We start from the raw sequence: 27,928 nt of genomic DNA, 5'->3' as shown, positions 1-27,928 counted from the left end.
TACAGTTTTATTTTAATTTCTATTTTTGATTAATGGGGATTTGTGTGGACACGTCCACATTCATCTGCAGTGTACAGTACCAGCATGGTATGCAGTCAAACCCTAGCTGTCTTTCTTCTCTCTGGTCATCTTAATCATGGTTTCCGGTGATCGGTAGAGGAAGATGAGTTTCTCAAATAGTGTTTCCTCAAGCTCCATTTCTCCCGTCTCCCGGACCACAAAAATGTCTGTGCAGAGCTTCAGGACGCGGTCCACACACGGCAGCTCTTCAAACATGATGGACCTGGAGATACCGTTAAAAAACTCCCTGACGAACTTTCCAACCACCAGCACCACGGACATGTACAGGCCTACAATACTGTAGTGGAGAGAGTGGACAGGTTCCAGTAAGAAGGTGAGTTTTTGGTTTATTGCAATGAGACCTTAAAATTTCAGATACTGTATTTCTGTTGTAATGCTTTATCCACAGTAAAACTGACAACATTCATCATGTAGAAGGAAGATGCTGGTACTGTATATAAAAGGTAGACATAAAGTCACTGAATGTTTGAAATGGGATCTGTCACAGAAGTGTGACCAATGTTTCCTTCTAACTTCAGCATTACATATCAGTGCAAGTGCAATGACCCTTTAAAGCCTCGAAATGTAGGTCGGACCTTTATTTAAATTGATTTATAAGTATAACAATGATGTCCTTTTAGGGTCAAACATTCCTTCTTACTTACCCGTGTCCAGCCAAGAATCCCAGGCTGGAGGGGCTGACTTTATCACTGATCACCACGATCTCTATGCTGTGGCACTTGTGTTCGGAGGAGGTGAGAACTGGGGAGCACTCCTCCACCACCCACCACTGGTCTGCCTCGTCCTCTGACATCTTGTTGACCTGTTTAAGTCTGATGGACATGGGTCTGAAGAAAGCCAGTGCGAGGAGATCAGGGCGGTCCGAGTGCTCTGAGTACAGACACACCAGGGTTAAATTAAACTGCAGGAGTGATGCATACTGGAGTATAAGAAGCTCGTTCATTTGCATTTTATAAGTGCAATACAATTATTATTTACTAAAGATCATCTTCTAGTAAATGTACAGTAAACTGTGACTAACCTACTTTCATCCTGGTCGCCATTTTGGACTCTGGTCCTTTTGGACCCCTGATGAACTTTGGCAGCAGAGAGTTAATTATCCTATAGGACAATATAACATGAGGAAAACTTGATAACATCCAATATATCAGCTCATATTGTCATGAAAATTATTTGCTTAGATACAAGTTTATGTTATTGTTTTATTAACCTTTTTTCTTTAGCATCTCTAGTAATAAAAAAAAATATTTTAACCCCAGATGAAAACAAACTAGTATAAACCTGCTCATTGTGTGTCCTAAATGAGACTCACACAGGTTTGCTGCTGTTGCCTTTCAGCATGTTGATGATCCCCTTCATCAAGGCCTGGTCCTCAAACTTTACAGTGTGTTCTCCTACCGTCTCTGCATGGATTGATATAGATGCATTCCTGAGGACAGCAGGAGAGGAGTGCTAGGCATCACTAGTGACAAAGTTTAGGTCAAAGATTTGCACATCTACATCTATGACAATTGCTTCCTAAATAATCAATTTAAACCCAACTTAAAATGCACTTAATTTAGATTTTTCCAAGCAGTGTTGACACACATCAATATTCAAGAATTAAACATGACGGTTTAAAAAGCAATATTGTGATTTAGTTTTCAGTTTTTAAACGTTCCCTTGTTTCAACATTTCACTCTTTCTGTGAGAAATGTTGAAACATATGCTGTACCACATCCTCAGTATCCATGTGTTTCCCCATCAACTATTAAGCTTTTGTCGGAGTAATTGTCTGATTAATTATTACAATGATGATGAACTACTGTATTTACAAGCCCACTGATGCTGTTCTGGGAGTATGGGTTGCAATATGAAACACACACACACTGACCTGAGGAGAGTCCAGCGTAAGGTTATATATATATGAGAAGAATTGCTGAGTTCCTGTATCATAGCCTCTCGACTGGCTGGGCTGATGCTCCACAGAAGACTGGCGTCACTCTTGATCTTAGCAACAAGAATGTCCTCTGCAAAGTAGTTCATTATGAACTGCATCGCAGACTGGGAGAAAGAAACACATGAGCCACTACATGAAGAAAACAAACTATACTGATATGATAAGTATTGTCCAAGTCCAAGGTTTTGTTTTTGATCTCAGTTTGGTGTTCACAGTTGAGTAAAATGCATCTTACCGGATGAGTAGCATAGACTTTGGTGAGTCGGTTAAATTGGCGTTCTGTGTACCGAACCAAGTTCTGCTCCTGGGCGCTCATGGTGAAGAGAGGCTATAAAAGCACAAACACACTTCAGAGTACAGCTGTGTACTGGAAAAACTCTGGTGCTACGATACATATCATGATACAGGGGTTTTGATTTAATATACTGTGATATATTGAGATACTCTTTAAACCCTTTCGTGCATGAATTATGAGAAGATTGTTTGTATTCCCCTTTAGGAAGTGTTAAAATACAACACAAAATGATCTGTACAGCTAGGATAAAGTGTTTTTGAGAATCGATAAAGTATCACAAAACGCATTCTCATGATGCTCAAGTGTTTCAATATTTTCTACTATTTACACCCCCTACTGGAGAGTTAAATATTATTTTGATATAGGACAACAGGAGGAGGGGGGTAAGAAAAGTGGCTGTTGTGTTAAAGGACAATAGTAGTGACTTTGCCCATAACATAACTTTGTTATGATTTGTAAAATTAAAATATTAACACAGACTAAAAAGGTAAAGTTTAATGTACTCAGACTCATCCTGACCTCATATCCTGCGATGCTGAGCTGGATGGAGACATCTACAGGCCGATTGGTTACTCCAGCTGCTGACTGGACCAGTGACATGAAGAGAAGGGGGAACCAGATTATTCCGATGAGAGCAAAGATGAGGAACCCGCCCATTCCATATTTCACCACCTTCTTCTTCTTCTGCCCTGGAGGGTGGGGGTATTTCTGTAAAGTAACAAAAAAATACATGTCACAACTAAATAAAGGAACATGTGGATGGTACTATGGATGGAAATTTATCTGCACCTTTATTATTATTTATCAGTTTTAGTATGTTGTATTTAATTAATAATAAAAGTGGTCAATACATGCTGTGAGTACACTGCTATAACTTACTTTCTCAGATTCTCTCCAGCACTTGAGGACAAATATGTTTGCATAAATATCTTCAACACAAATCCAACTGGACAGGGACAGAGTTGTGTCAGTCCAAACCCAATCCATCACAGCCCTCAATTCTGTTAGAAAGGGAACCATACGGAATCTGAGAGAAGAAAGGGGAGACAAAAATAACAAATTAATGTATATAGTTAATTTTGTAAAATGCCCACTAAAACTATATTACACATTACATAGCACAGAAATCAAATCAGAGACACCTTCAACACTACATTAATACAGTATCTAAAGTGTCAACAGGGAAGTCATTGTATGTTTTCAAGGGAGATATTAATATTTATGACAGTCATTCTCATACCCCTGAAAGAGGAAAAGGTTCAGGTAATTGTAGTTCTTTGTGAGGAAGTTGCCCAGGATTCGGTTTGGGTAGCCACATTTTATCTGGTAGGCAGACAGGCCAAAGTAGATACACTTTACAAAGTACCAGAGTTGAGCAACAGGGTTTCTGTTGAACCTCCTGTGGAGCAAAAAAGACGGAACAAGATAGGGTGACATCAGGGAAATTATGCATGAGTCCAAGTGGACATTTGTAAGCGTTGAGGTAGAAATTACATTCAACTGATGAACCCTGACCTCTCAGTGACTCCAGGGAGGATAAAGAACATCCAGAAGTGAATGCCAAACACCAGCACCACCTGGAAAACGCACTTTCCCAGCAGGGACTTCTTCAGGTAGAGGGCCCGGTCTACTATCATGGTACCAAACTGGATGAGCAGCATAACCAGGAAGGCTTCTGGAACTTGGTCCTCGGACAGTGACTCTGTGATGTCGACCACTGCAGAGTATTTCTACAAAGAGTCAAAAAAATCAGTGTGGCTGTGTCAAATTGCAAATAACGTTTATTTTAAGTGTGAATGCATATTGTTAAGTCTATGAATGTATATTCTTAGTTTTTATGAGAAATACAGCAGACTCTTACCCCAAAAGCCCAGTAGCCATATATGGTGACAATGAAGTTGACTACATCGATGAGAAACATGAGGGCGTACACATCACACACAGGGCTGTAGTCTGGATGAATGATGTCGTAGAAAAACTGTCTTATAGGTAAGTAAATGTGAAGGCAACTGTAGACAAAAAGAAGACAATTACTGTATCAGAATCCTATAAAATATTATACTTTAGAGCACAGACAGCAAATTCTGCAGCTCATATCATATGATTCAAGATGACGCACACTTCTATGATGGCAGCTTTGGCATGTAGCATCTTCTTTCTGATGTGCTGTCTGATCCTCTGCTTCCTGGTCAGTGGAGCCTTGTTGCGCTGCCGTCTTTTCTTCTTGCTTTGCTTCTTGGGCTTCACCTCTCCAATAAAAAAATTAAACATAAGTGGAGAAATGTCAGTCAAGTAGAAAAGAAGTAAAATTCTAATGGCATTAGATTCAGATAAAAAACATTTTGAGCTTTTCTTTTTAATATTCACCATCTGATCCTGCAGAGTCTTCTCTTTTTCGTCTGCAAAATATAGAGGTGGTGGAGGCGTGGAGAGGGAGGAACTTCAGCCGGCGAGGAGCTTTCTCTTTGCTGCCAGTCTTATCTCCACTTGTCATCTTCTTCTTATCCACTTTCTTCTTCAGCTTCTTGAAGAAATCAGGCATCTCAACCTCCTTGTTGTCCCACAGCCCGTGGCACTGTACAATCACAAAGATATTGAGTTTTCACAGGCAAAACTAGCTGCATAGAAACAGTACTGGCACCACAGAGTGAATTTGAATTAAAAATAAATATCTATGGTAGTTTTTCATGGCTACCTTGAGAATAGACCGATGGAAGAACAGTGCGAGCAGCTGAATGAGGTCAAAAAGGACGTAGCCATCTTTCTTCTCTACACCAAGAATGTTGGGCAGGGCGAAGGGTCGCTCTGAGTTGATGCCTCGGTAGGCAGAGGTGGTCCAGGGAAAGAAACCAAACTGGAAAAAATACTTCACCACAACAGTCAGCTGAGAGAAACAGAGACAAGAGAGTTACATGAGCTTAGTTCAAGTTCAAGAGTTTATTGTAATTTATAAATATTTTCTATATTTTAGAGTGAGTAATCAGCAGAAAATGTTTTTCCACCAAACTAATTTATGTTCTTTTTGACTATTTTTCTCTATTTGTTGTTCAGAAATATAACAAGTAAAAAAACGTATTTGATGTTGCTGAACAAGAGTAAACATATGAGTAAAATATTAAAAAGTAAAACTGTACGTAGCTCTGATATCTCTTTTTTACACTTGAAGGAAATGTCAAAAATGCCACATATTGTGGAAACAACCTACCTCAGTGTAGATTATAGCTGTCATCCAGAAGCGTTTAGTAGGCCGTGGCACAGACAGCATGGCCCAGAGGAAGATGAGAATTGGCAGGATGAGAGAGAGGAAAGACGCTGACACAATGTGGTTGAGGATGATGACGAAGTAGCACAGCATCTCTGACTTGGACACCATAGTGTTATAGAGGGCGAACAGCAGCTTCAGAGGCCTCGGCAATGTGATAAAAAACTTATCAGACTCGGAGATCTCATCATTTTCAAACATACTGCAGACAGGATGGAAGGAAGGGAAAAAAATACGAAGAGGAAAAAGAAACAGAGATTAGCAGATGTTATCCTACAAAACAAAAGTGCTCAGTAAACAACTGTGTTGTGTTAACTAACTTATTGAGCAGCAGTTCACTGGCAGTGAGGTTCCTTGTTTCCTGACTCAGAGGCCTGGGAGATTCTGGGAGGTCAGGAGTTCTCTCTCCATCACTCTCCCTGAAACCCAGTGAGGTGCATTCTGGATATTCAGCGCATTCATCATCATCATCATCATCTTCTTTATCATCATCATCATCTTCTTTCCGTTGTTGTTCCCGTTCCTCTGTTTTGACCTCATGATCGTCTTCTTCTTCTTCTTCATGTTCCTCATTGTCCTCTTTCCCTGTCTCATCATGTTCCATCTCAGGTTCCTTCTCACCCTCTGTGTCCTCCTCTTGCTCTTGGTCTTTCTGCTGCAGGGTGCCGTCTTCATGGCTTTTGAGAAAAGCCAGAGTGAGATATTTTATCTTTAAGCATTAAGATAGCAAAATCTACAGCAGAAAACTCATACACAGTAGATGTACGTATCTAGTACAAAACTTACTGGAAAACAGAGTTAAGTCAAGTTAAAAAACGAAAAAAACAAAAAAACAAAGCAAAACAAAGTAAAAGTTCAACTAGTAGACTCTGTGAGTGATATTTAGAATTATAGGCTTATTTAAATTTTCCTGCTCTTTGACTGATTTTCTGGACAGCAGTGATGCTGCAAGAAAACAAGTTGCTGTAAATGAATAAAAACTCCTTATGCAATGTTTTATACCAGGTGTAAAGATGTGTGAGGAGGATGTGTGGCTAATCATTTTGGAGACAGTTCAGATTAACATAAAGAGATATTTAGAATTACTATCAGATGCAAACACATATATTATTTAATCTATAATACAATTAAGTAAGTTTGGTGCTACTCAAACCAAAGCTTTTCACTTCACCTAGGTGAAACTTCATCAGTGTCAAAAGAAGTCAGGTCCATGTTGGCTGTTTTCAAGAGCCTCCGTCTGAGCTGGTCAGCAGCAGGCGGCACAGCAGGGGGCTCGTCAAGCTCCTCCTGCGTCGGCTGCCGGGAGCCCAACATTGTCTCATCTGTCATACAGCTGAAGGTGAGAAAGAGAAAGAGCAAATGAGTTTACAGGGTTGAAAGGAAATGTAAAAACAGTGAATCTGCTCCACTAACTACAAGCTTATTTGCAGTTCATGTTTGGACGCAGAGAATAACCACAGATCATATACAGGGAATCAAAACATGAGAACGGTGAATATTTGTCAGACTCAGTGTCCACTAACTCACCTGGAAACACTGCTGCCCCAAGAGACTTTAGAGGCTTGGTTCTTCAGCTTGGCATACTCATGGTGTGAGGAGGGCACAGTAGGTGGCGAGGAGAGAGGAGGCAGGGAGACAGCTAGGTCATCCTGAGATGACAGTGTGTTCTGACGAGACATCCAGTTCTCATAAAACTGCTTTACACTCTCCTGGCTCACCTCTTTGCCCTGAGAGATGAGAAAAGGTGAGAAAGGAAACATTACTGCTGTAGCTGTATTATATATTTACCATTTATATTTTACTTTATTTGTGCCCATATTAAAAATGTGAATTATCAATCTGATACTGAAGCACTAAAGCACAGCTCCTGTGAGACATTTCTTACATTTACAGGTATTAGTTTTTAAACTTTTCATCCCACCTTCTTTAGTTGCTGGTTCAGTAATGCACGCTCAAAGCGCAACACTTTGGAAATGTCCAGGTTGTTTTTACAGAACGAGTTCAGACCCTCTGTCAGGTCATCAAAAAGAGACTGAAGAAACACCCAGCTGAACTTCAAGGTGCTAATGACTCGCTGCATGATGTTTTCTGTAAGGAGAGGTGACTGTAAATGTATCTTTCTCTGCTGCCTGGTCATATTACAGCAATAACAACCTAGAAAGCCAGTAATAAAAAACCTTTCTCTGTGAAGTTTAGTTATTTACTTTACAAAAGGTTTGTTGTGAGAAAAATGCAATGACAAGTGTACTTTTACCTTTTTCTTCCTCTCCATCCTCTTCCACAGTGCTTTCATCTAGTTCATCCTCGCTAGAGTCTGTTCTATCAATGCCTGAAAAAAGATTTTATTGGTAAATAATTTTAGTTATCTAAACAACTAATCAACTAAAGTCATCCAAACAACAACAGGACAGAGTTCTCAAAATGTAAGGTCACAAGAAGGATTCGTAAGGATGCAGTCACTAAGAATTGGTGCATGCCAAGGTAGTAAAACCACGTTGTCCAGACCTCCCAGACTGATGCTTTATTGTCCCTCGGGTGTTATAATGTTGTTAAAATATTAAACATAATTTTAATAAATTTTTAATCTGTTCGACAGGATGTCCAAAGTTTTAATCAAAAGTTACTTCCAAATTGGCAACCTGTGCAAACAACATAATGTATCTTGTATCTACTAGGTAGAATGCAATAGAGTTTGTGCTCCACAGAAGGTATAATTCTGTGTCTCATAAACACTGCATGTTTTTCTCTTACCTTGTTGTTTCTGTAGTTCTTTCTTTGCTATCTTCTTCTCTTCCTTCTTTCTTTTCTTCTTCTCTTTCTTCAGATCCTTCAGAGCAGATTTAGAGCTGGTGACCCAGGCATCATAGGCCAGCTGGGATACCAAGGAGAAGAAGGTGGACCGATGATGTTATACAGACATCAGATGTGCAATACAAACATCTAACTATGGTGGCGTTTTAGAGTAGTATAAGGAAAACACTCAACAATACCGACCTGAAAAGCAGATTTCTTCTTTGGTGGCTCGACCTCCTCTTTCTTCTCTGTAGCTTCCTCTTCATCCTCATCACTGTCACTCTCAAACAGGTGATAGCCACAGTTGTTTTCCACTACATGAAACAGAGCAGAGTCAAAATGACATGACTATGGATACTGTTGATCCACAAAGTGCATCACTCTGAGAGAAGTGATCACCATTTGGCTTCTCACCTCCAGGCTTTGAGACCCAAGGCTTCCACCATTTTCCTGCATCTCTCTTTGCCTTCTCATCATCACCTGAAAAACACAGTTCAAATTGCCGTAGTTTGTTTGTTCCCAGAATAAACTCTCACAATGGAGACTTTCTATTTAAAGGTTTGTTTGCTATAAACATAAAATACAACTTGGTGAGAACCTGCTCATGTTCTGCTCGTGCATTATCATAAGAAACAGGAAATAGATTCACTTGTGTTACCCAGTGTCACCTGGTCCTGTTCAGCAGGTTCTGGTTTGTCTGCTGGTGCAGGATGACTCTTCTGTTTAGATTTAATCTTCTCCATCCTGCAGAAAACAAAGATTACTTACTACATAAAGAGGTTAGAAAGGTTCCATTATTGCTTATTATTATATATTATATTAGTAGATAGTTTGCATAAGGACAAATCAGACAATAAGAAGAACCACTGTTGGTTGTTACTAAAAGTGGATCTATGTTTCTTACTGTTTTTTTAGTGTCTCCACAGATTTCTTCTCCATCTCCAGTCTGGCTGCTACCTGCTTCTTCACCTTCGCCTCAAACAGCTCAGCACCTCTTAAAATTTGAGCCAGATAGAGGAAATTAACATAAATTTACTTTTTGATTGGTAATACTATCAAATAAAATTTTAATATTCTTCTAGTCGAAGTTTTTTTTTGTACTATGTATCACAACAAATTGAACTGTGATATTTTACCCACTTCACAACAGGAAAAGACTTAGAGAATAGAGAATATGCTTTCCCAGATTCACACATAAATATTCTGTTGCTAACTACAGTCAGAAATGCAGAAATCTAAAATAGTGTGTCATTCAGTGTCATTTGTTTACTCTCAGCCTACGTGTGCAGTTCCTTCATTTTGATTTCAAGCGTATTAGGGACCTGAATGGTAGGTTTAGTACCTGGAAGCCAATATCTTAGAAGACTTGAGTTCAGACACCACATAGAGGAAGTAGTAGCTGAGGAAGACCCTCCTTTGTGCCAGGAGGACAGTGAAACAGATCGCATCCCAGACGATGCCGGCCTCGCCCTCTGGCAGCTCACACTCAGCGTCAGGATCAGCTGAAGCACACACACAGGATAAAGCAAATATGATGCCTCATATGTCAATACCAACTTTTAACTATATACACTGTGAATATTATAACATCAATATTTTTTCTTTTCTTCTCTTTTCTCACACACCACACAATGTAAACTATAGCAGAAAAGATGCCAGTTGTATTTGTTACAGACACTTACGGACATCGTAGCCTTTGATGGTGCAGAACATGCTGAAGGCCTGAATTAACCAGCAGCAGTTCTTCAAAAGGCTGTCCAGATAGGCACAAGAACCGAGCTGTTCACAAAGTACAATAAAAGCAGAAAGAGGCCATTAAAGACTGAAAGTCTGCTTAAAAACCAAAACAACTAACTGCTTCATGGCTCAAACGAGTTTTGTACACAGCTAGTGAAGTTGACTCACAGACAGCAGGTTCTTCATGGCGATCACAAAGCAGGTGTATCCGATGAGCCAGTCCCAAAGTCGAAGGATGTATCTTACTGGCTGCATCAGCACACTGCCTCCAAACAACATAAAGTAGAAACAGGCTACCAGGTAGCCAAGGCAGAAGATGTTGATCCGCGTGGTGCCAGTAATGAAGATGAGGCAGAGCACCAGCCAGAAGAAATAGCTGAACACAAACACCTTCACCATGTCAAGGTAACATCTGAAGGTCAGACAGACATTGGCAATGTAAGAGCAATAATATAATAATATATATCATAATAAGTAATATAAATAATATATTGTCTGGCTTTGAAAAGCAACAAAGAGAATAAAAGATTTTTAACTACCATCAATCTCAGAGAAGGTAAAATTAAATTGCAGCAAACTGATTGGGTTTAGTGCATATTATCTCTTTCAAATTCACTATTTGCTTTACATTTTGTATTACCTCACAAGTACTACATCTAATCACAGAATTAAGGAACTTTACAAATTACATAAGGAATATTTTGACCTTTCTGTACTTTTTTGAAAGAGAAGTTAAACACTCTCTACACTACTTGAGACATAGACAATTAACTTAGCTTGGCATAAAAACTGTGGAATGTGCTGTTGCTTTTAACTTTCACCCTGTGAACAAACTACTTATTAGTTTACAGTAAAATAATAATCTGATTAGCACCATGTTATTTGTTGTTAAATTAACAGTGATTCATTATTAGTAAAATATAGTCTGCCAGCAGTGAGATGGCAAATCTGATGACGATCTGCAGCAAAAACAAAAAACATAAACAAACTCACTTATGTGCTTGTTCAGTACATAATCCTCTTAATGCTCCTATAATGACCACAAAGTGTAATGGCAGTTCTCCACCTGTATTTTAACCTTTAGAGCAGGAAGCTCAAGAATCAAATGTTTGATTATCGTGTTATCGATACTGAAATCCTGCTCTTAGAAAACTAAGAGTAGTAAACGAGTAAACAAGTAAACAGTGAAAAAAGCTAACCAAAAGGAGCTAAAGAGGGAGGTTAGTAGTTCTGACCTGCAATGAAGGAAGTTATTGACTGGTATGAACTGGTTGAAAGAACAAGGATCCAGACTACGGCTGATTTCAACATTGTCTCCAGCCAGCAGTCGCACTGCCGCTCGGTTCTCCTCCTCAAACACCTGCCACTGCAGAGACGAGCTCAGCAACAGGAGGTGGTCATCTGCAAAGAGCACAACAGAAAATGGACTATGAAAAAAAGTCTGTTTTCAAAGTCAAGAGAGACATCAAACATAGAAAGACAGACTTACAGAATATGAAAGAAGGATTGGGTCTCATGGCAAAGTCAGGCAGATAAAACCACTTGATGATATTAGAGGTCAAAGGGTGAACTGCAGTCCTCCAAGGGTAATCTGGTCAGCAAGATGAACAGAAGGAGACTCTTATGCATCTTTTGTTTAACAGAGCTGGAACAGTTATTGATTGATGATTAATTGATTTGATGATGAACAAAAAGATATATAATAATAATAACAAACTAAGAAATTTATCAATCACCAAAAACAAAATTCTCCAATATATTTTATACTCAGTTAATTCAAAAGATAATTAATAGGTTAATTAATAATAGAAGTAATTGATTGTCACATTCTTCATACGAAAACATAATTTTTTTGTAGCTGAATTTGACAATGTTTGTGTTTGGATTGAGCATTAAATTTCTTAGTATGATCTCTCTCTGTTGACCAGTTTTTCAGAGCTAACCTCTGTTGCTTTATTATTATTTAAAAAGCATCAAATTATTGATTATTTCTAGAAAAATACCACACATTATTAAAACTTCCATACCAACACAGAGAGCAGGAGGGATGCCGATGCAGAGCATGTACTGCAGCACCATGAGTCCTGCTGTAAAGCAGCAGTATTTAGGCCACACTTCGCCAATAGCCTTCCTGCGTCGCCGCGACAGGACAGCCAATAAGGCGCAAGAATGGAGCAAGGCATAAAAATCCATCCTCTGACCAATCACGTTGACTGCCACGATTAAACTTATCTAAGAAGTTCATATCAACAATAAAATTAATAGTTAAAGTCAGTGTCAGGGATGTTAAACAGTTAACATGTGCATGAACAGATGTCACACACACATCAATTCTTAACAAGTACCTCCAGTCCAAATTTGTAGAAGCAGAAGTTGATAAAGTACTTGATGCAGGGCAGGACGCCATGATCCAGGTGCTGCCTTGTGATACCCTGGAAGATGATGCTAAATGGTGGGGGCTTAAGGTTATTGTGAAGGCGGAAGTAGAGCTGGTGGCGCTGGACTGTCGCCTCAAACACCAGCAGTCCCAGCACCATCAGATGGTTCTAAATCATAAAATAAGGATAAAATCCAAATGTTAATCACAGCACTTTCATTAATATAATTTAAATTTTGATTCTGTGTAGTGTACAAACTTAGATCTTGTTGTTGTTACCATTATATACACAGTGGCACTTTGTCAATTCACCCTCATTTTGTGTCTTTTAAAATTAAAAATCAAGTCAGGTTGTGATCTCAGTATTTTGATGCTCTGTCTGAGAGCTTCAGGATTGTATTTCTACATAACAAGGAGCCTCGTGTCCCAGATCACAAAAAGCTACTAGAAGTATTTGCAGATACAGTTGTAACTACAGTAAATGCAAAAGCATTTGTGTGTTAGAAGTTAAAGTTGGTTGATTGTATTTGATATTATGTAACTCAATGAAAAAGAAGTTTGTTGTGATAGTTGTGATTTCAAAAACATCATGTTGACAGGTGTGTCACTGTACCCTGAGACAGGGGAGTATCCTGCCCTCACACTTGCGCAGTGCTCCACACCAGTAGACAGGGTCTACAGGCTCAATGTAGAGAACAGACCTCCTTAGCAGCTCCACCATGTTCCCCCTCAGAACAACTTCATTGTCCAGGCTTGAGTTGTTGAAAGATATGAAACCCTGAGATTCAAAAAGACAAATGTTGAAGCAGGAAGGTGAGATTTATGTTCAACAAATGCTTGTACTTGCATATGGCTGGTTAGTGTAGTGGTAACATCACTGCCTCCCATGCGGGAGAGGGGGTTCCAATCCCAGCTGTGGCCTACCTCCAGTAGGGGTCCTTAGACCTCCTCACGCTTACTCTGCCTACGTACCCTACTTGTAAGTCGCTTTGGTCTGCTAAATGACTAAAATGTAAAATGAAAAACATGACAAAGGCAAGTGAAACATGTAGCTGTGCATACTCACAGCAGTGCAGTTGGAGGAGTAATCAATGGGTTTGATGACTTTGAGCTGGTAAAACATCTTGCACACCACCATGACACAAGCCCATACAGCAGAGATGGTGGATGCTAAAGGTCGTAAACGCGGGAATGGAAGTGCAAACACCCACAGAACCAGGAAGACCAAGTTCATCAGAGAAACCTGATGTTAAAACATAATGGTTGAACACATGATCAACAACCTATACATCAAAAAAATCATGAAAAAAAACACACACATTTTTGAATGGCAATCAGTGTGAGGGCATTCATTGACATAATTCATTTCCCTAAATGTCCTCACCTTGTAAAAAAATCAAAAAATCATGATAGCCATACAAACACAGACACACAGATATCACACATCCCACCTCTTGAATTGAAACCCAAATGATGCCAGAGGAGACAATTTTGAGGCTGTGGAGCTCCAACAGTCTCCAGCTCAGCTCCTGGAGCTTGTGGAGTCCCATCAGAGCCTGAAAGATGAGCAGGGTTGCCCGGTCCACAATCACAAACCACTTGTTCTCCTGACTGCTGGGAACATTTTCTGAAGAGATGGTGCGAAGCGCGGGGAAGAAAAGGAATGTAAAACATCATGTGAAGCTTAAGTTGCAGCTGTAGCTCTCACATGGCTCATACCGTGATTAATGGGAAGATAATTACACTATAAGACTATACTAACTATAAGTTTATTTTGAGGAAGTAACTTGCATAAACTTGACTGTTTTCTCAATTCAATTTTGTTTAGTTTTAAAGGCAATAGGTAGTATTCACTTTAATGATGTGGTAGCTTGTATTTAATTTAATGTTTTATAGGTTCAAATATTTCAATAATCAAATAAAGTGAATTAAAACATAGATTATCAAGCATCTTTAGTTAGTTAGTTTAGTAGAAGTGAAAAAGGGTTTCCAACTTTTTTTTTTTTCATACTAATTTCAAGGTTGGACTGTAATTTTTAGCTTTCAGTTTAAAAATGACAAACTGTCAGAAAATAAAAGTTCCAACTGTTACATTTAAAAAGTGTTTGACATTAGTTTTTTGTAAAATACTAAATGTCATTGTTAAGCTGTTGTTACCCTCTCCTATCGTCTCCTCCTGCTCTTCAGCTCCTTTCTCCAAGGACGTTTGCAGTCCAACGCTGTCAAGAGTCTCCTGACTTTTCCTGCTTCCCATCTGCTCCTTCACAAGCCTGCAGTGGTTTGTTTTTACATTTTTACACAATTACTAACATTATACATTATTTTTATATAAGAATTATTAATCTTACAAAGGCTGAGTAGGTAGGAGTTTAGTGTTTTCTTTCAGCAGTAGTTTTCAGATTGAAATATTACTTTTTTTTATTACATAACTATGCATTATATATTCCAAATAAGCATAATATGTAGACATAAACCATTGGATCAAACCACAAAAATCTAAATTTAAACAAGAGTCTTACCTTTGCTGTAATTTGTCTATGTTTTCTTTAATCCTTGAAATAAAATGAAATCCAGATGTGAAAATTACAGCGAGCATCAGTATTATTTATATTACTTAATCAATACAATAGGCCATTTAATTCAAAAACTAATTATATCTACTAAACCAACTGTGGGACATACAGTCAGTGATAATGGGGTTTTATACAGTGTCTGAGTGTCTGAAATATGAGGGCAACAAAACATTTATGGAGGCATAAATGCGTGTCTTACGTGTCAGATATCACATCGAGTGAACTCCGGAGTTCTTCTTCTCTGAGAAGAATTAATTACAACAAACAGACATATTTAGTATGTTTACAAGCCTGCCACTGTGCTTATATTCATGGCACAGAAAGGAACTACTTTAATTAATTTATAGCACTGATTTATCTAAAGGAGTCATCTCACCTGGGAGCCTGTCTGACAGGGACATTGTCGAGGTCAGTGAGAATCAAAAACTCTAAGTTGAAGTAGTGCAGCTGGAGGATACAAGCCAACAGAAATGCAGCAGGGAGCAGAATCCGCGCAAACAACTCCACTGTGTCATACTGTTCCAAACCCAGGTCACGAAGACTAGAGGATCAAACCAGAGAAACAATAACGATAAACAAGGCTCTGAAAAAAATCCAAATTAATTATGTTGCATTGAACACAAGAAGGCTCCTAAAACTAACAACACTATGAATTTAATGAGTAATATTTTACACGGCAACACGTGCAGATGCACAGAGACTCACCCGTCCTCTGACATGCCCATGATCTGTCTGAAGAGCCTAGACACACTTCTGAACTGGTACATGTAGATGGCTATCAACACCACCATGGAGTAACCAACCACCACCGCCCAGAACTTCTTCAGGAGCCGACGCCACACGTCATAACGGATCTGAGGGGAGAGACTGTACTGTTTCTCTCAAGTTACAGACAGACACACCATTATCAAGAGGTTCTACTAACTTATTCCACACTTTTATTAAATGTCCGTTTTTTTGTATTTAATGATTGCTGGTGTCAGAATTATTCAATAACAACACAGTGCAAAATGTTCTGTACTTCCCAAATAAGTAGCTAAATTACATCTCCAACATCATAAATAACAGTGTTACTGTTATACCTCCCATTACACATTCCAGTACTGTATGTACAGCATAAGATGTTGTCGATGTCCTCCAAACCAAATAAATTATGTTGTTTTGTTTTAGTGTACATCACCTCTGCAGCCATTAGGCGTTCCTGTAAGTGCCTACTGTGTTTCTAAAAGGTCAGCAGAAACATAAGACGGGGAGGAAAAGGCAGGAAAACAGCAACAAAACTGGCTGAGTATGTGTTTGTGAGTCATAATCAATACTTTTAACTGTTTAACAGTATTGATGAGCTGTAGATAGAGTGTTTGTCTGTTCGTTCCCAGAATTTATGTGAGAGTTGGACTCTCACATAAATAAAGTTGGACACAAACAATGGCTTAACAATTCACAGATGGTAACTTAGGTGTCCATACATTACAGTATTTTATGAACATGAAATTGTAGTGTCTTTGTGTGTTGCATCATGTCTGAACCATGACAGTAGATTTCCTCTCCACTTACCGGCACTTGCAATCTCAATATCGTATTTCCGTACTTCCTATAATTTACTATGCATATAGCACATAGTTAGACAATAAATGCATTCATAAAAGTCGATTTTCACACCTAAGACTAACATTACTACACAGTGTAAATGCTGGCTGTCTATCACTAACCTGATAGAGGACGACACAGAAGAGGAAAAGAACAATGTAGAGGATCTTGTAGACAACCACCTGAGCAAGTGAAAGATGGTTCATTTAAATTCAATCAAACATAATTAAGAGTGCATGCAGATATGAGTCTTTTTGTAAACTGAATTATGTTTGTAATAAAAAGTATATTATTGTATTATTTTTTGCTCCTTCTAACCAATCTGAGAACAGCAAGGACTTCTACTTAAGATTAAGATTTGTATTATTCTCATTCTTGTAATTTCAAAACAACAACTACTTGAATGGCTTTGCATGCAGAGCAAAGCAGAGTTGTATTAGAACAGGTAGAGTGAGAGCTGGGTGAAGCGGAAGGGGCTGACATACATTTATTATTATTTTCTTCATTCTTCACCCCAGAAAAAAACATATAACCTACAGTATGCCTCCACACAATGGGTTTATGGTGAAAAGGGGTTTCTGTATTGCATACTTAATCTACAGTAGTCACCACAGCACAAAACAAAATTATAACAACAACTAGTAAAACCATGACTACATATTTACCGCACAAGAACATGCTACATTTTTTCAATTTGCCAATAGATACCTTTCCAGAGAAGCTGACTACAAAGAACATGGAGCAGCAGAAGAGGATCCAGTATTTCACCAGCAATCCTTTCACACCTGAAATCACCATCGCTGCCAGAGATGATGGCTGGCCTTCCTTTGCTGAGACGGAAGAAACCGAAAAAAGAAAAGGATGAGAAGGAGACGAAGTGACTCTCCAACAAAAAGTAATTAACAAGTAGTCTGGTTACTGTTCATGTGAGAATTTTTATGGATATACAGGTATCAAACCAAACTAAATCTCACATCTAACACAACAAAAAGTCTTTGAAATGACTCACCTGACATGACTTTGACTTCATCTAAGGATTCCTCCTTCATGTTCTGCTCCTCTTGTCTCTCCTTCAGCTGCTGACGAAACATCAACCAAAAGCTGAAGGTGTAGAAGACCTGCAGTATACACAGGATATCATGGGTGAAAAAAACATATTTACAATCTTTAATAGCAAAACATAATAATATTGCATGTAACAACTATAATGCAATGTGGTAAGCAAAAACATTACTCTCGTGTAATCTGCTTTAGATACTGCGAAAAAAATTCTGATACCATCCTAACAAGCAATGTGAAATTGAGACAGTTTATTAGACTGGGATTATCTTCCAAAATATTTATGATGTCTCAAGTCATGTTTGTCTTCAGAGTTTCAGAGAATTATTTTAAAGTTTTCAAGTGTTTTAAGACCTTAATCTATGTAAACACACAGATTTACAGCCATGATTATCCATTCTCTTTGAGATCATTTAATAAACTAATAAAAGACTTTAAAGAAGGCCACAAAAGGTCATTTAATTTAAAAGTTAAAAACAGTGGCCCTTTTTTTTAGGTAGGTCACCTTTGCTCCCAGGGGCACGCAGGGCGCAGGGTGTTCGTTCAGGTCGAAGTCCACTATCACATCCCGGGGCAGCCCGGGGTACAGCTCGGCCCGGCTCAGTCGTAGCCCGCTCAGGAAGCCCAGCACCACCAGGACGGTGCCGTACACGGCCAGAAAGGGGGCAGACATCATGGCGTACCGCCGCCGGTCTCTCATCATCCAGATTATACACGACCACACCAGCAGGGCAAAGGTCAGCCAGTTGTTGTAGGTGATACTCCACACCTGAAATTGCATATTATGACATAGTTACCTTTATTATTTCAGCTAATTTGGGACGTAATTAACCAACTAATTTAACGACAAGCGACATTATATTTATCTAATTAACATTAACTAGCTCGCTAATGTTAAATTTAGGCTAACGATTTAGCCTTATTAACATTCTAGCTAAAGTAAACATGTCTGCAATGTATTTCACCTAATTTGTCAGTTATAATACAAATAATACATAAAAATAAGAATTTAAGTAACAATATTATTTTACAGTTATTACAGCTATTAGGTATTGGTGTTACAGTTAGCTGAAATTAGCCTTAGCCTAGCTAGCTTAGCTAACATGTAGCCACTGACTGAAACAGCAGTTATACTTCTGTCCCTCTGATGGACTCATTCCTGATCATGTCCGTCCTCAACATCTTAAACTCTGATCTGCCCCGGCTTCTGTCTTTTGTTTAGTGTCTCCGTCTTTTACTCTTTGTTGTCTTTCATTTTCTTCATTCATCAACCCCAAAGTACTCCTTCCATCTTCCCATCACACTCCTGGCAACTGTCAATACACCATCTTTAATGACCTTAATCTGCTGCACAACCTTACCATCTCTATTTCTTTGCATTACCAACCTCTACAAATCCACCTCTCCCTCCTTATTGTCCAACCTAGCATACCTGGACTCACAGTATATCCACCTTCCTTCTCTGCATCAACCAAGTCTAGCCTTCCCTATCATAGTCCCAACATTCAAAGTCCGTACTGTCAGTACTACACTCTTGCTTTTCCCCTTCTGTCTATGAACACGCCTTCCTTCTCTCTCCCTTTTCAACCAACAGTAGCCCAGTTTCCACCGGCATCCTGTAGGTCTGGCACAAGATGGCACTGGATTGTGGCCCCTTGTAATTGCATTTCCCTTAACTAGTGACTCTAAATGTGTTAAATGTGAGAATTAGTGCCACCCTAATATCAGCTGGGATCAGCCTGCTCCTTCCTGCAACCCTAATAGGCGGTACAGCTAATGGATGAAAATCTGTACCTCCATCTGCACTACTGTAATTTGTCACTCAAATCTTTGATCGAAATTTTTATCATTTTATGTACTTTACCATCATGATGATGAGGGCACTGACATAGCTGTGTTTTTGTACTAGCTGCCCAAAGACGACCAGGGCACTTGGACCTGAGGGGGGAGGCAACGTCTCTGTCAGACTCTTCAGGACCTCCTCAGTCTCTTCCTCCACTTCTCCCTCACCCTCTGTCTCTAGGACAAGTGACAGATAAAGGGACATGGAATAGAGGAGTTTAGTAAACAGGTGGACCAAACCAAATAAAGCTCTGTGCTACCTGTTGATTTTATGTTTTATTATCAGGCCCTTAACCTATGTATAGCCAAAGTTTCAGGGCACCACACATAAACCTATTTTTGAGGTGATTCATTTAGATATTTGAGTGTGATTACCATGTGATGGTGAGTCTTTGTCTTCATACTGTGGTGGAAGGTAACAGTTTGTGTACCCTGCCTCTCCTAACAGATTCCCCAGATCATCTCTGTGGACATCTTGCCAGGAACTGCTAGTCATTAAGATCACTGGCTAAAAAAAGACAGATAATCAATTCTGGTCAGTCATGATCAGGCATAAATGATTTGTATTACCAATATTTACATGCCTCCCTTCATAATCATACAGCTCACCTCATCAGGTAGATAAGTTTCCTCATCTGTGCTGCTCAAAAGCTGAGAAGAGAAAAAATCATAGGTTGGCTCGGTCTTTTGTAATGTAGACATGTGTAAGCTTTTTGAATGTGAACCCTTAGAATTAATAACTGGTCTCACATTATTCTGAAGAGTTTTTCCACGTGCACTGTGAGGTTTTTATAGTTCTCAATAAAGACATGAATGATCTGATTTTTGTTGGGTTTTATTATTTTAGGCACATGATATTAGATTTGTATATACTCTTGACTTAGATGAAGATCAGATCACATTTTATCACAAATTATTGCAGAAAACTATATATACATACATTTAACATTTGTGTTACCTCCTGCTTGTCTCCAGAGATGTAGAGGACCCTGGAGAAGCTTGGAGGAGCCTCTGGACTTTCTGCTGGACTCTCACAATCCTGAACATCATCAGCATCAGGCATATCCTGAGAAGCACAGTAGTCATGTAAAGCCTGCCATGTAAGTTAATAACATCTGAAGTTAATGAGCATGTGTGTTGGTGCCTAACACCTGTTTAACATTTATTTACTTGTAAAAAGTTATTGATAAGAGTAGTAGATGTTACGCTGGCACTGGTCCTAGTAGAAGTTAATAGTAGTAGCAGTAGTGTAGAGTGTCTTGGTAAAACGTTAAAGTTAAAGTTAGTCAGAATTAGTCATCAGTCACTTACCTTGTAGATTCTCCTGGAGAGTGTATGTGCAAAGCTTTTTAAATCAAAGTCTGCCTTAATTTTAACTTCTAATTGAACCAACACACTGACATTTCCTATCTAAATAAGTTGCTTTCCACGATTCCATATTATTTTTATTTTGACAGTTCACAGAGTGTATTAGCTGTGTCTATCTCACTCTTTCCTCTTTTTCCCTGCAATGTCTCTCTGCAGCTACAACAACAAAGCATAAAAAGAAAAGTCAGAAAGCCATATTTCTGTCACTATAAATCTTACATTTAAGATCTGTGAGTTTTTTAAGATGCATCTGAGATGAAGGAGAAATAAGTAAGAAGAAATCAAATGTAAAGTATATGCAGTAACCTGATTACTTAAATTCGTGTAAATGCAGTCAAGGACAGAACCTCTCTGGAAAAGAACGATGGAAAATGCCCTTCATTTTGTTTGTACTAATAAATGCCTTACTGATAAAACAGTTAAATAATTATTTTAGGCCATATACTGTAGCTTATTTTCTGCAATAATGCAAAAGTCAATGGGTCAATTCCTGCTGCTTATATTTTCTATGTGGCAAGTGTATAGGATATGTAATGTATGTTAAATACACCTGTGATACACCAGCATCACACAAATACAATTTACTGAACATATTTCACATATACTCAAGTATACACTTACAAACCTCCTCAGTTATGTGGACCCATTTGTGGAGCAGAGCCACTAGTGTGTAGTATAGCAGCAGCAGAACCAGTGGATTGATGAAATCAGGCCAGGTGACATGTAGATGTAGACTGAGAGTGTTTGGTTCTGAACTGTTGGTTCTGATTACACCTGTCATACCGAACAGTCTGCGTAGAGGGAGAGATGTGTGGAAAGTGGGCTCACAGGCTTGAGTACAGTGTCATCTTGTATGCAACAATGAGGGTAAAATAAATAAACTAAAAACACATTCGGCAAATCTTTTCCTGGCATAAATATGTGCCTTTTCTCAGCTCTATGTGCTACGTGTTCTATACTGTATTTAAAAATGCAAAAGTGAATTGGAGCAAAGTGAATTTAAACTGTAATAAGTCTACATTTGAGGTAATTGATAATAGACCAATAAGGAATGCAAACACACCCCTCACCTTCATATGTTCCTTAATTTGTATTTGTGTTTAACATAAAATTGCAGATACCGGATGTTTATTAAGTAACAGGTCAGTATCATGTGTACATCTAAACCTACTTTACAGTCATTACTGTACCTGGCATAGACGTCATCTGGTGGTACAAGCTGCTGGGACAGGGGCAGCTGGTACAAGTACAGTGCGAGCAGGTGTCCTCCATTGAAGATGGCCATCATCACACATAGACAGCTGAAAAGGAGAAGGCTGATGGAGCGACTGAACACCCACCACCATACCAGACCGAGAAACGTCACAAAATACACACCTGAGGTAAGTGAGGGCAGTATGATACCTGGACACACACAGATGAACATGCACACAGCTTAGTGTGACAACAGGAAAAATTAAGGGAAATAGGTAATACATATGGACATTGTATAACTATGCTGCTGTAGTGTACCTGCCAGCCCCAACAGTATGGTCACCACCACCTTTGCTGCTGTATTCATGATTGCAGACAGCAGTAGCCTCAGCCCTGCTACAAACACTATCAATTTCTGGACAAACTGTGGAGGACCCGACTGAACCGGCGCTGTGGTGTCATCTGAGCTGTCAAAGGACGAGCCCTCTGTGTCGCTTGCTCCTTCAGAATCTGTTTCAGACATTTCTACTTCCTATCAAACAGATAAAACAATCATATTGGTACCACAGTGGGGTCATTAACTTCACATAAAGCTATAACATGATAAATGTGCCCATGGTTACCTCAGGGTCAGATGGCCGTATTCCATTTTCATGGAGACTGATTTGGGGCAAAGGGCGCAATAGTTTTTTACAAAGCTTCAATATGAAGAGGGTAGAGCATAAGAGACAGATGTCTGGGGCCAAGAGGCGCACAATATTCCCGGGATCTACAAAGCTAAACCTGGAAACAAAAAAATTAAATGTTACTTGTGACCAGTATAAATCTGAAGTATCAACCTCCATAGAGTTAATTTTCATACTGTACTGAAATTACAGAAATTACAAAATTGGAATGAAAAACAATTGGTAATAATTTAAAGTTTTTGGATCTTAAAACCATAACCACTAATATATCGCTTAAATAAAATATAAGTAAATCATGCATCATACCTTACAATTCCTACATGATAGAAGAAATTGTCCCAGTGGCCACTAACTGTTAAAAAGTACATGGTCATTAGTCTGAGTTGGGATGTTTTTTTAAGCTTTAAAGGTGCAGTGTGTAAAATTTAGAGGGATCTATTAAAAGAAATGGGATGAGTATTCATAATTATGTTTTGTTTAGTGTGTAATAACCTAAAAATAAGAATTGTATTTTTGTTTTTTGTTTTTTATCTTTTATCTTTTTTTTTCTATGTCGGAAGTGATTCTGCTTTCACATAGCCCAACATGTTGCACCATTATTTCTATACAGTAGAGTAGAGCAGAAATACCAAACCAAAATCTACAACAAGGCAGATAATAATTTTTTCTATCTTATGTGGAAGCTTTGAAGTCTTTTTTCACATACTATAGGTTATACAACCTATATATAAGTCCTAAACATACTGCATATATAAAGTTTTACAATTATATATCACAGACATAATTAGTCACAGATTACAGAGTGTCTAATTTTTGCTGATTTTTCTCAATCAGACAGTATTTGTAATATTCAAGTCTGCTGACAGGCTGACTGGCATCATTTTATTTTCCAAAACCGTATCATAAGTTTGTTTTTACCATGTGGTGGAATGTAGGTGAATGGGATCTGCATGAAGCACTGCAGGGTCAGAAAGGTCATGCTAGTATAGACGATAATCCGCAGGAACTGACCCGTTTTACCTAAGAAGGCACCAAAGAGTAACAGAAAAAACAAAAATTACATTTAAAGGTTCCAATTGAAAACAAATTACATCTAGAAAGGTGCTGAGATATAGTATACCTTATTTATAATATAGATAGAGAGATATAGAGATATTGTGAAAGGTACCTCTTGTACATCTGTAAATGTGTATTATAGTTATATCTTGTAATTTTATCTTTAGGAAAAATATGAACTATGATAAATCAAATACTCCTTTCTGTATTCATCTGTATCATCAGATATAAGAGTTTTATCTTAGCTCTGAGGGGTACACACACGTATATAGACCATAATTGACATTTTTCAGTAGAGTATAGTCTCCTTGACACTTTATTTTAAATTGAACTGATTCTGTCTCTATGTGAGGACTTTTAGTAATCAATAAGCTCACTAAAGTACTGTCTGTGAGACTGGGCATCCTAGTAAGTGAGTAATTGAGATTTTCTAAAGAAGCCAAACATTCTTTTAAAAGGGTCAAAGACCGAAGTTAGTTACTGTAGCACTTAAATGAATAACTACCACACAATTTTGTTCCAGTTAACAGTCACTGCTAAAGAGTAGCTGAAAGTTGAAAGCAGTGAAGAAGCATTACGAGGTGCAGTTATTCTATTTGGTACTTTAGTGTCCAGATGAAGTTTGATGTTTGCTTGGAATAAATGGAGAACATCTCTTAAGGTCTCTTTAATAATAAAATGTTGGCTTTGAAGTATAATCTCAGCAGCCAATTCCACTTCCTATAATTATGTCTTGTAATGGTAAATGCATTAGAAGGCCACACGAGAGCACGTTTAGGTTCATGATACACAGATTAAAGCAGCTGTTTCAAACTTAGTTATGTATGTTCAAACTTAGTTTATATATAAGTTTGCTAAGTGTATATTTAGAAAACAGGTTGCACCACATAATCTCTTACATAGAAATTAGTTATTAATTCCCAGAAGCTCCCATGTGTAATTGTTGTATAGCTGCCTGAACAAGCTGACAAAACAGTCTTATCAACTAGCTAATATATAGTATGTCTTGTTTACAATAAGTATACAGTAGTCAACATGAAGCCTGACACGGGACTAAAACATTTAATGTATTTTTTATTTGTATATATATTTTTTGTATATTTATCACATACTTAGATGTAGAATGTACTTGGAAATAACAATTAGCATGCATATTGAGATATTTCCCACTTAACTGCAAAAAAATATAATTTACAATGTTTGGCACTGTTAATTTATTATTTATATATAAAAAGTAAAACAAAGTATAGTAGGATTTTCACCTAGAACTTAACTACTGCTTTTTAGTAGTTAAATTGCAGTTTGTGTTTCTAGAGTGACTTCTTGTTGCCCTCTGATTGGTCAGCGAGATACATTTTCCCAGCAACTAATTTACATATCACAAAAGCCTTTTACAGTTAAGGCATCCATTAAATTTTAATGGTTCAACATAACATAGTAAATCACTAAATGGAAATTTTACAAATACAGTAGCTGGTGCAACCAAAATTACTATTTTTAGACTATATAAAATAGTAATAACAAAATTGAAATGGTGTGAACAAAGGCAACCATTCAATTCAATATTAGAATTTTCTGTGCTGTGCATTTATTAAAATTCGTACTTTATTTAAACATAAAATTCAAATGCAAGTCTTCTTGTCTATACTTCGACTGTCAAAATAATGGATACACATTTTTTTGCTGATGTTGCGCAACATTAGCTGAACCAGCAAATAGTTGATGATGTTCAGGATTTTTACTAAAAGCTTTTTTCACTTTAACTGCTCTGCTTTCAATAATAAGTAACACGTGTGTATACGCTGAAGTATATATGGATGCACAAAAATCTGTGAAGCAAATGCACATCCACAGGATGTACACACATTTGATCACTTAGCCCAAGGAGAGAGAAGATAACAGCGGGATTTATGAAGCTTTCATTGAGAAGCTGAAAGGCAAACTGTTTTTAGACGGAGAGAAAGAAAGAAAAATGCTGTCAATATGCTGACATCACATCTTTTAATTCCTCACTGTAATTACCAGGCTATGTATAATTGATTTGACCGTTCCAACCACATCCCCTTTACAAAGTACTTTTAGGGAGGGGTACAGATACTTTAATTTATCAGAATACAGTAATCAATACAGTGAAGGAACGTGCAGTAGTTACACATGCACACTTTTAGTCTTACTTCTGCTCTGCTATTAGCTTTCTTACTTCTTACTTATTTAAAAGTTAATTTTCATAATAATTATTAATTATAATTATAATTATTAAATAAGAATTATGTAGGGAACAAGGTAACATACATATAGCTCATTTGGGGTATTTTGTATCTTATTATGTCCAGTTTGTGTGTACCCTTAATCTGTAAGCTGCAAACATTTATTTTACAACTAATAAATACTGAAATCATTCTATTTATCTTACTTTTGCCAAATTATTACTATTATTATTGTTATTGTTATCATCTTATTTTTTCATAGACACAAATCGATGTCCAGCATGAAAACACACCAGTGGGGAACAGACAATACTGTACAAAATATTCCCAACACTGTTCTAAATACTAACCATCACTAGAACTGCTCACAGCACATAATTAAATACTTAAAATAAATTACCATTACCATTCACTATTTCAAAGAAAGGTTTTTGTTACATCGTTGAATAACTTTATTTTGCTAAGATCATCTTAATCTGCAGAGACCATTGAAAAGCCATGCAAAGTTCATACATCCTAACAAGACGTTTATATTTTCTAACCAATCCTAAATAAAAATGTGTAAAATCACAAATAGGATGTCATTAGTCTTTCGACCCCTTCTCACCTTTCATAGTGACCAGGGTGGGGTTCGGTAGCAGCGGCAAAATGAGCAGAAACAGGAAATACACCACTGACAGACCATTGTAGCGAAAAGAAGAAGCTAAGGTGCAGAAGAAAGCAAAAAATACATTATATGTTTGATATTGTCTTAATTAATTTACTTGTAAAGTCTGTCACTTTTTATTTTTGTTGTGTATTCTACATATGTATCACAAAACCTGCCTTTTGTCTTTTGAATATAATAATAATAATAATAATAATAATAATAATGCTATGTCTTAGTCTTTAAACTGTCTGTGTGAGATATAGCACAAGAGACCAGATTAAACAAGTACACATAAGAAATGTATTAGTGACAGGAAAAAATAGTAATTTAAACAACCACATCCTCTCTCTTTCTTTTACATTAAAATTCTGTGCTTAATACGATGCTTAATGTACAATTTTCAACTTGTTCTGTTGGAAATATCCAAGACGTGTCTATGTTGATGTCATCCTAACATCAGATAGAAATTTCTAGATGCTTTATACATTGTTAAATGTTAACCTCTCATTCATTGTGCTTTTAGTAACTTTTAAACACTTTAAGGTATGAATTAGAATCTACAATAAAATTAAAAGTTAATGACACCAGATGCGTTATAGGATGTGAATATGGCAAGTAACAGATTGAAAACCCCACTTCTTGCAAAAAACCTACTCAATTACAACACTCAAGACTCAAGTCATGTATTATAAGATATAATGTCTTATAAGACATTATATCTTATAATACATAAAGAATTAAAACCAATATGTTAATAGAAAGCTCATGCTGTATAGGAATAAAAACCACTATAATTTGTGGAGAGAATACAGATGAATGTGAATAGAAAAATCTTTAAACCAGACCTCTTATCCATTCAAAACAAATCATAATAATATACATAATAATATCAGATATGTTCACATGTATTTGAAGAATGAATTTAAAGTCTGCACTAAAAGCATAGTACAAATATTTGGATGATGATTAGTTTTACCCTCAACTCTGACAGAATAAGATCTGAAGCTGCTTGTGAAATACCATTTGAATATTTAAACTAAACATAGTAGAATCTTTTTACACTTGACCTGAAGTTATTGGAAGAGGTGAAGGTGGACGCACCAGAAATGTTATTCCTAAATTCTTTAAGCATAAATAAAATAATCAGACATCAACTCACCAGCCAGCAGGAGCAGTGGTAGTAGTAAGTTATATACCATCCCAACCACAACGTCCCCTGCCAT

General features: G+C 37.6%; 1 protein-coding gene across 1 annotated transcript; it reads right to left on the bottom strand.

Moving 5' to 3' along the window:
- Window positions 1-102: 102 nt before the first annotated feature.
- On the bottom strand, window positions 103-27,928 carry si:dkey-11f4.7 (piezo-type mechanosensitive ion channel component 2). Its single transcript, XM_026368460.1, has 56 exons — window positions 27,865-27,928; window positions 26,664-26,759; window positions 23,712-23,813; window positions 23,100-23,145; window positions 22,731-22,890; window positions 22,426-22,639; window positions 22,104-22,317; window positions 21,539-21,704; window positions 20,504-20,611; window positions 20,155-20,196; window positions 19,921-20,053; window positions 19,568-19,722; window positions 18,209-18,472; window positions 17,654-17,762; window positions 17,353-17,474; window positions 16,767-16,826; window positions 15,763-15,911; window positions 15,434-15,598; window positions 15,257-15,298; window positions 15,004-15,036; window positions 14,642-14,754; window positions 13,936-14,111; window positions 13,551-13,727; window positions 13,098-13,262; window positions 12,453-12,653; window positions 12,135-12,339; window positions 11,597-11,698; window positions 11,343-11,508; window positions 10,276-10,519; window positions 10,053-10,149; window positions 9,713-9,872; window positions 9,275-9,364; window positions 9,029-9,114; window positions 8,785-8,850; window positions 8,572-8,684; window positions 8,329-8,449; window positions 7,832-7,906; window positions 7,499-7,665; window positions 7,105-7,304; window positions 6,749-6,910; window positions 5,898-6,254; window positions 5,521-5,779; window positions 5,011-5,199; window positions 4,683-4,890; window positions 4,435-4,564; window positions 4,177-4,324; window positions 3,831-4,045; window positions 3,556-3,714; window positions 3,195-3,342; window positions 2,835-3,023; window positions 2,256-2,348; window positions 1,955-2,124; window positions 1,394-1,510; window positions 1,103-1,182; window positions 726-951; window positions 103-358 (listed from the first exon to the last, which is right to left on the bottom strand). The coding sequence occupies exons 1-56, from the start codon at window positions 27,926-27,928 to the stop codon at window positions 103-105; spliced, it is 8,274 nt and encodes a 2,757-aa protein (XP_026224245.1).

This window comes from Anabas testudineus, chromosome 7 (genome assembly GCF_900324465.2).
Source record: "Anabas testudineus chromosome 7, fAnaTes1.2, whole genome shotgun sequence".
Taxonomy (NCBI): Eukaryota; Metazoa; Chordata; class Actinopteri; order Anabantiformes; family Anabantidae; genus Anabas; species Anabas testudineus.
This window is presented reverse-complemented; position numbering and strand designations above follow the sequence as displayed.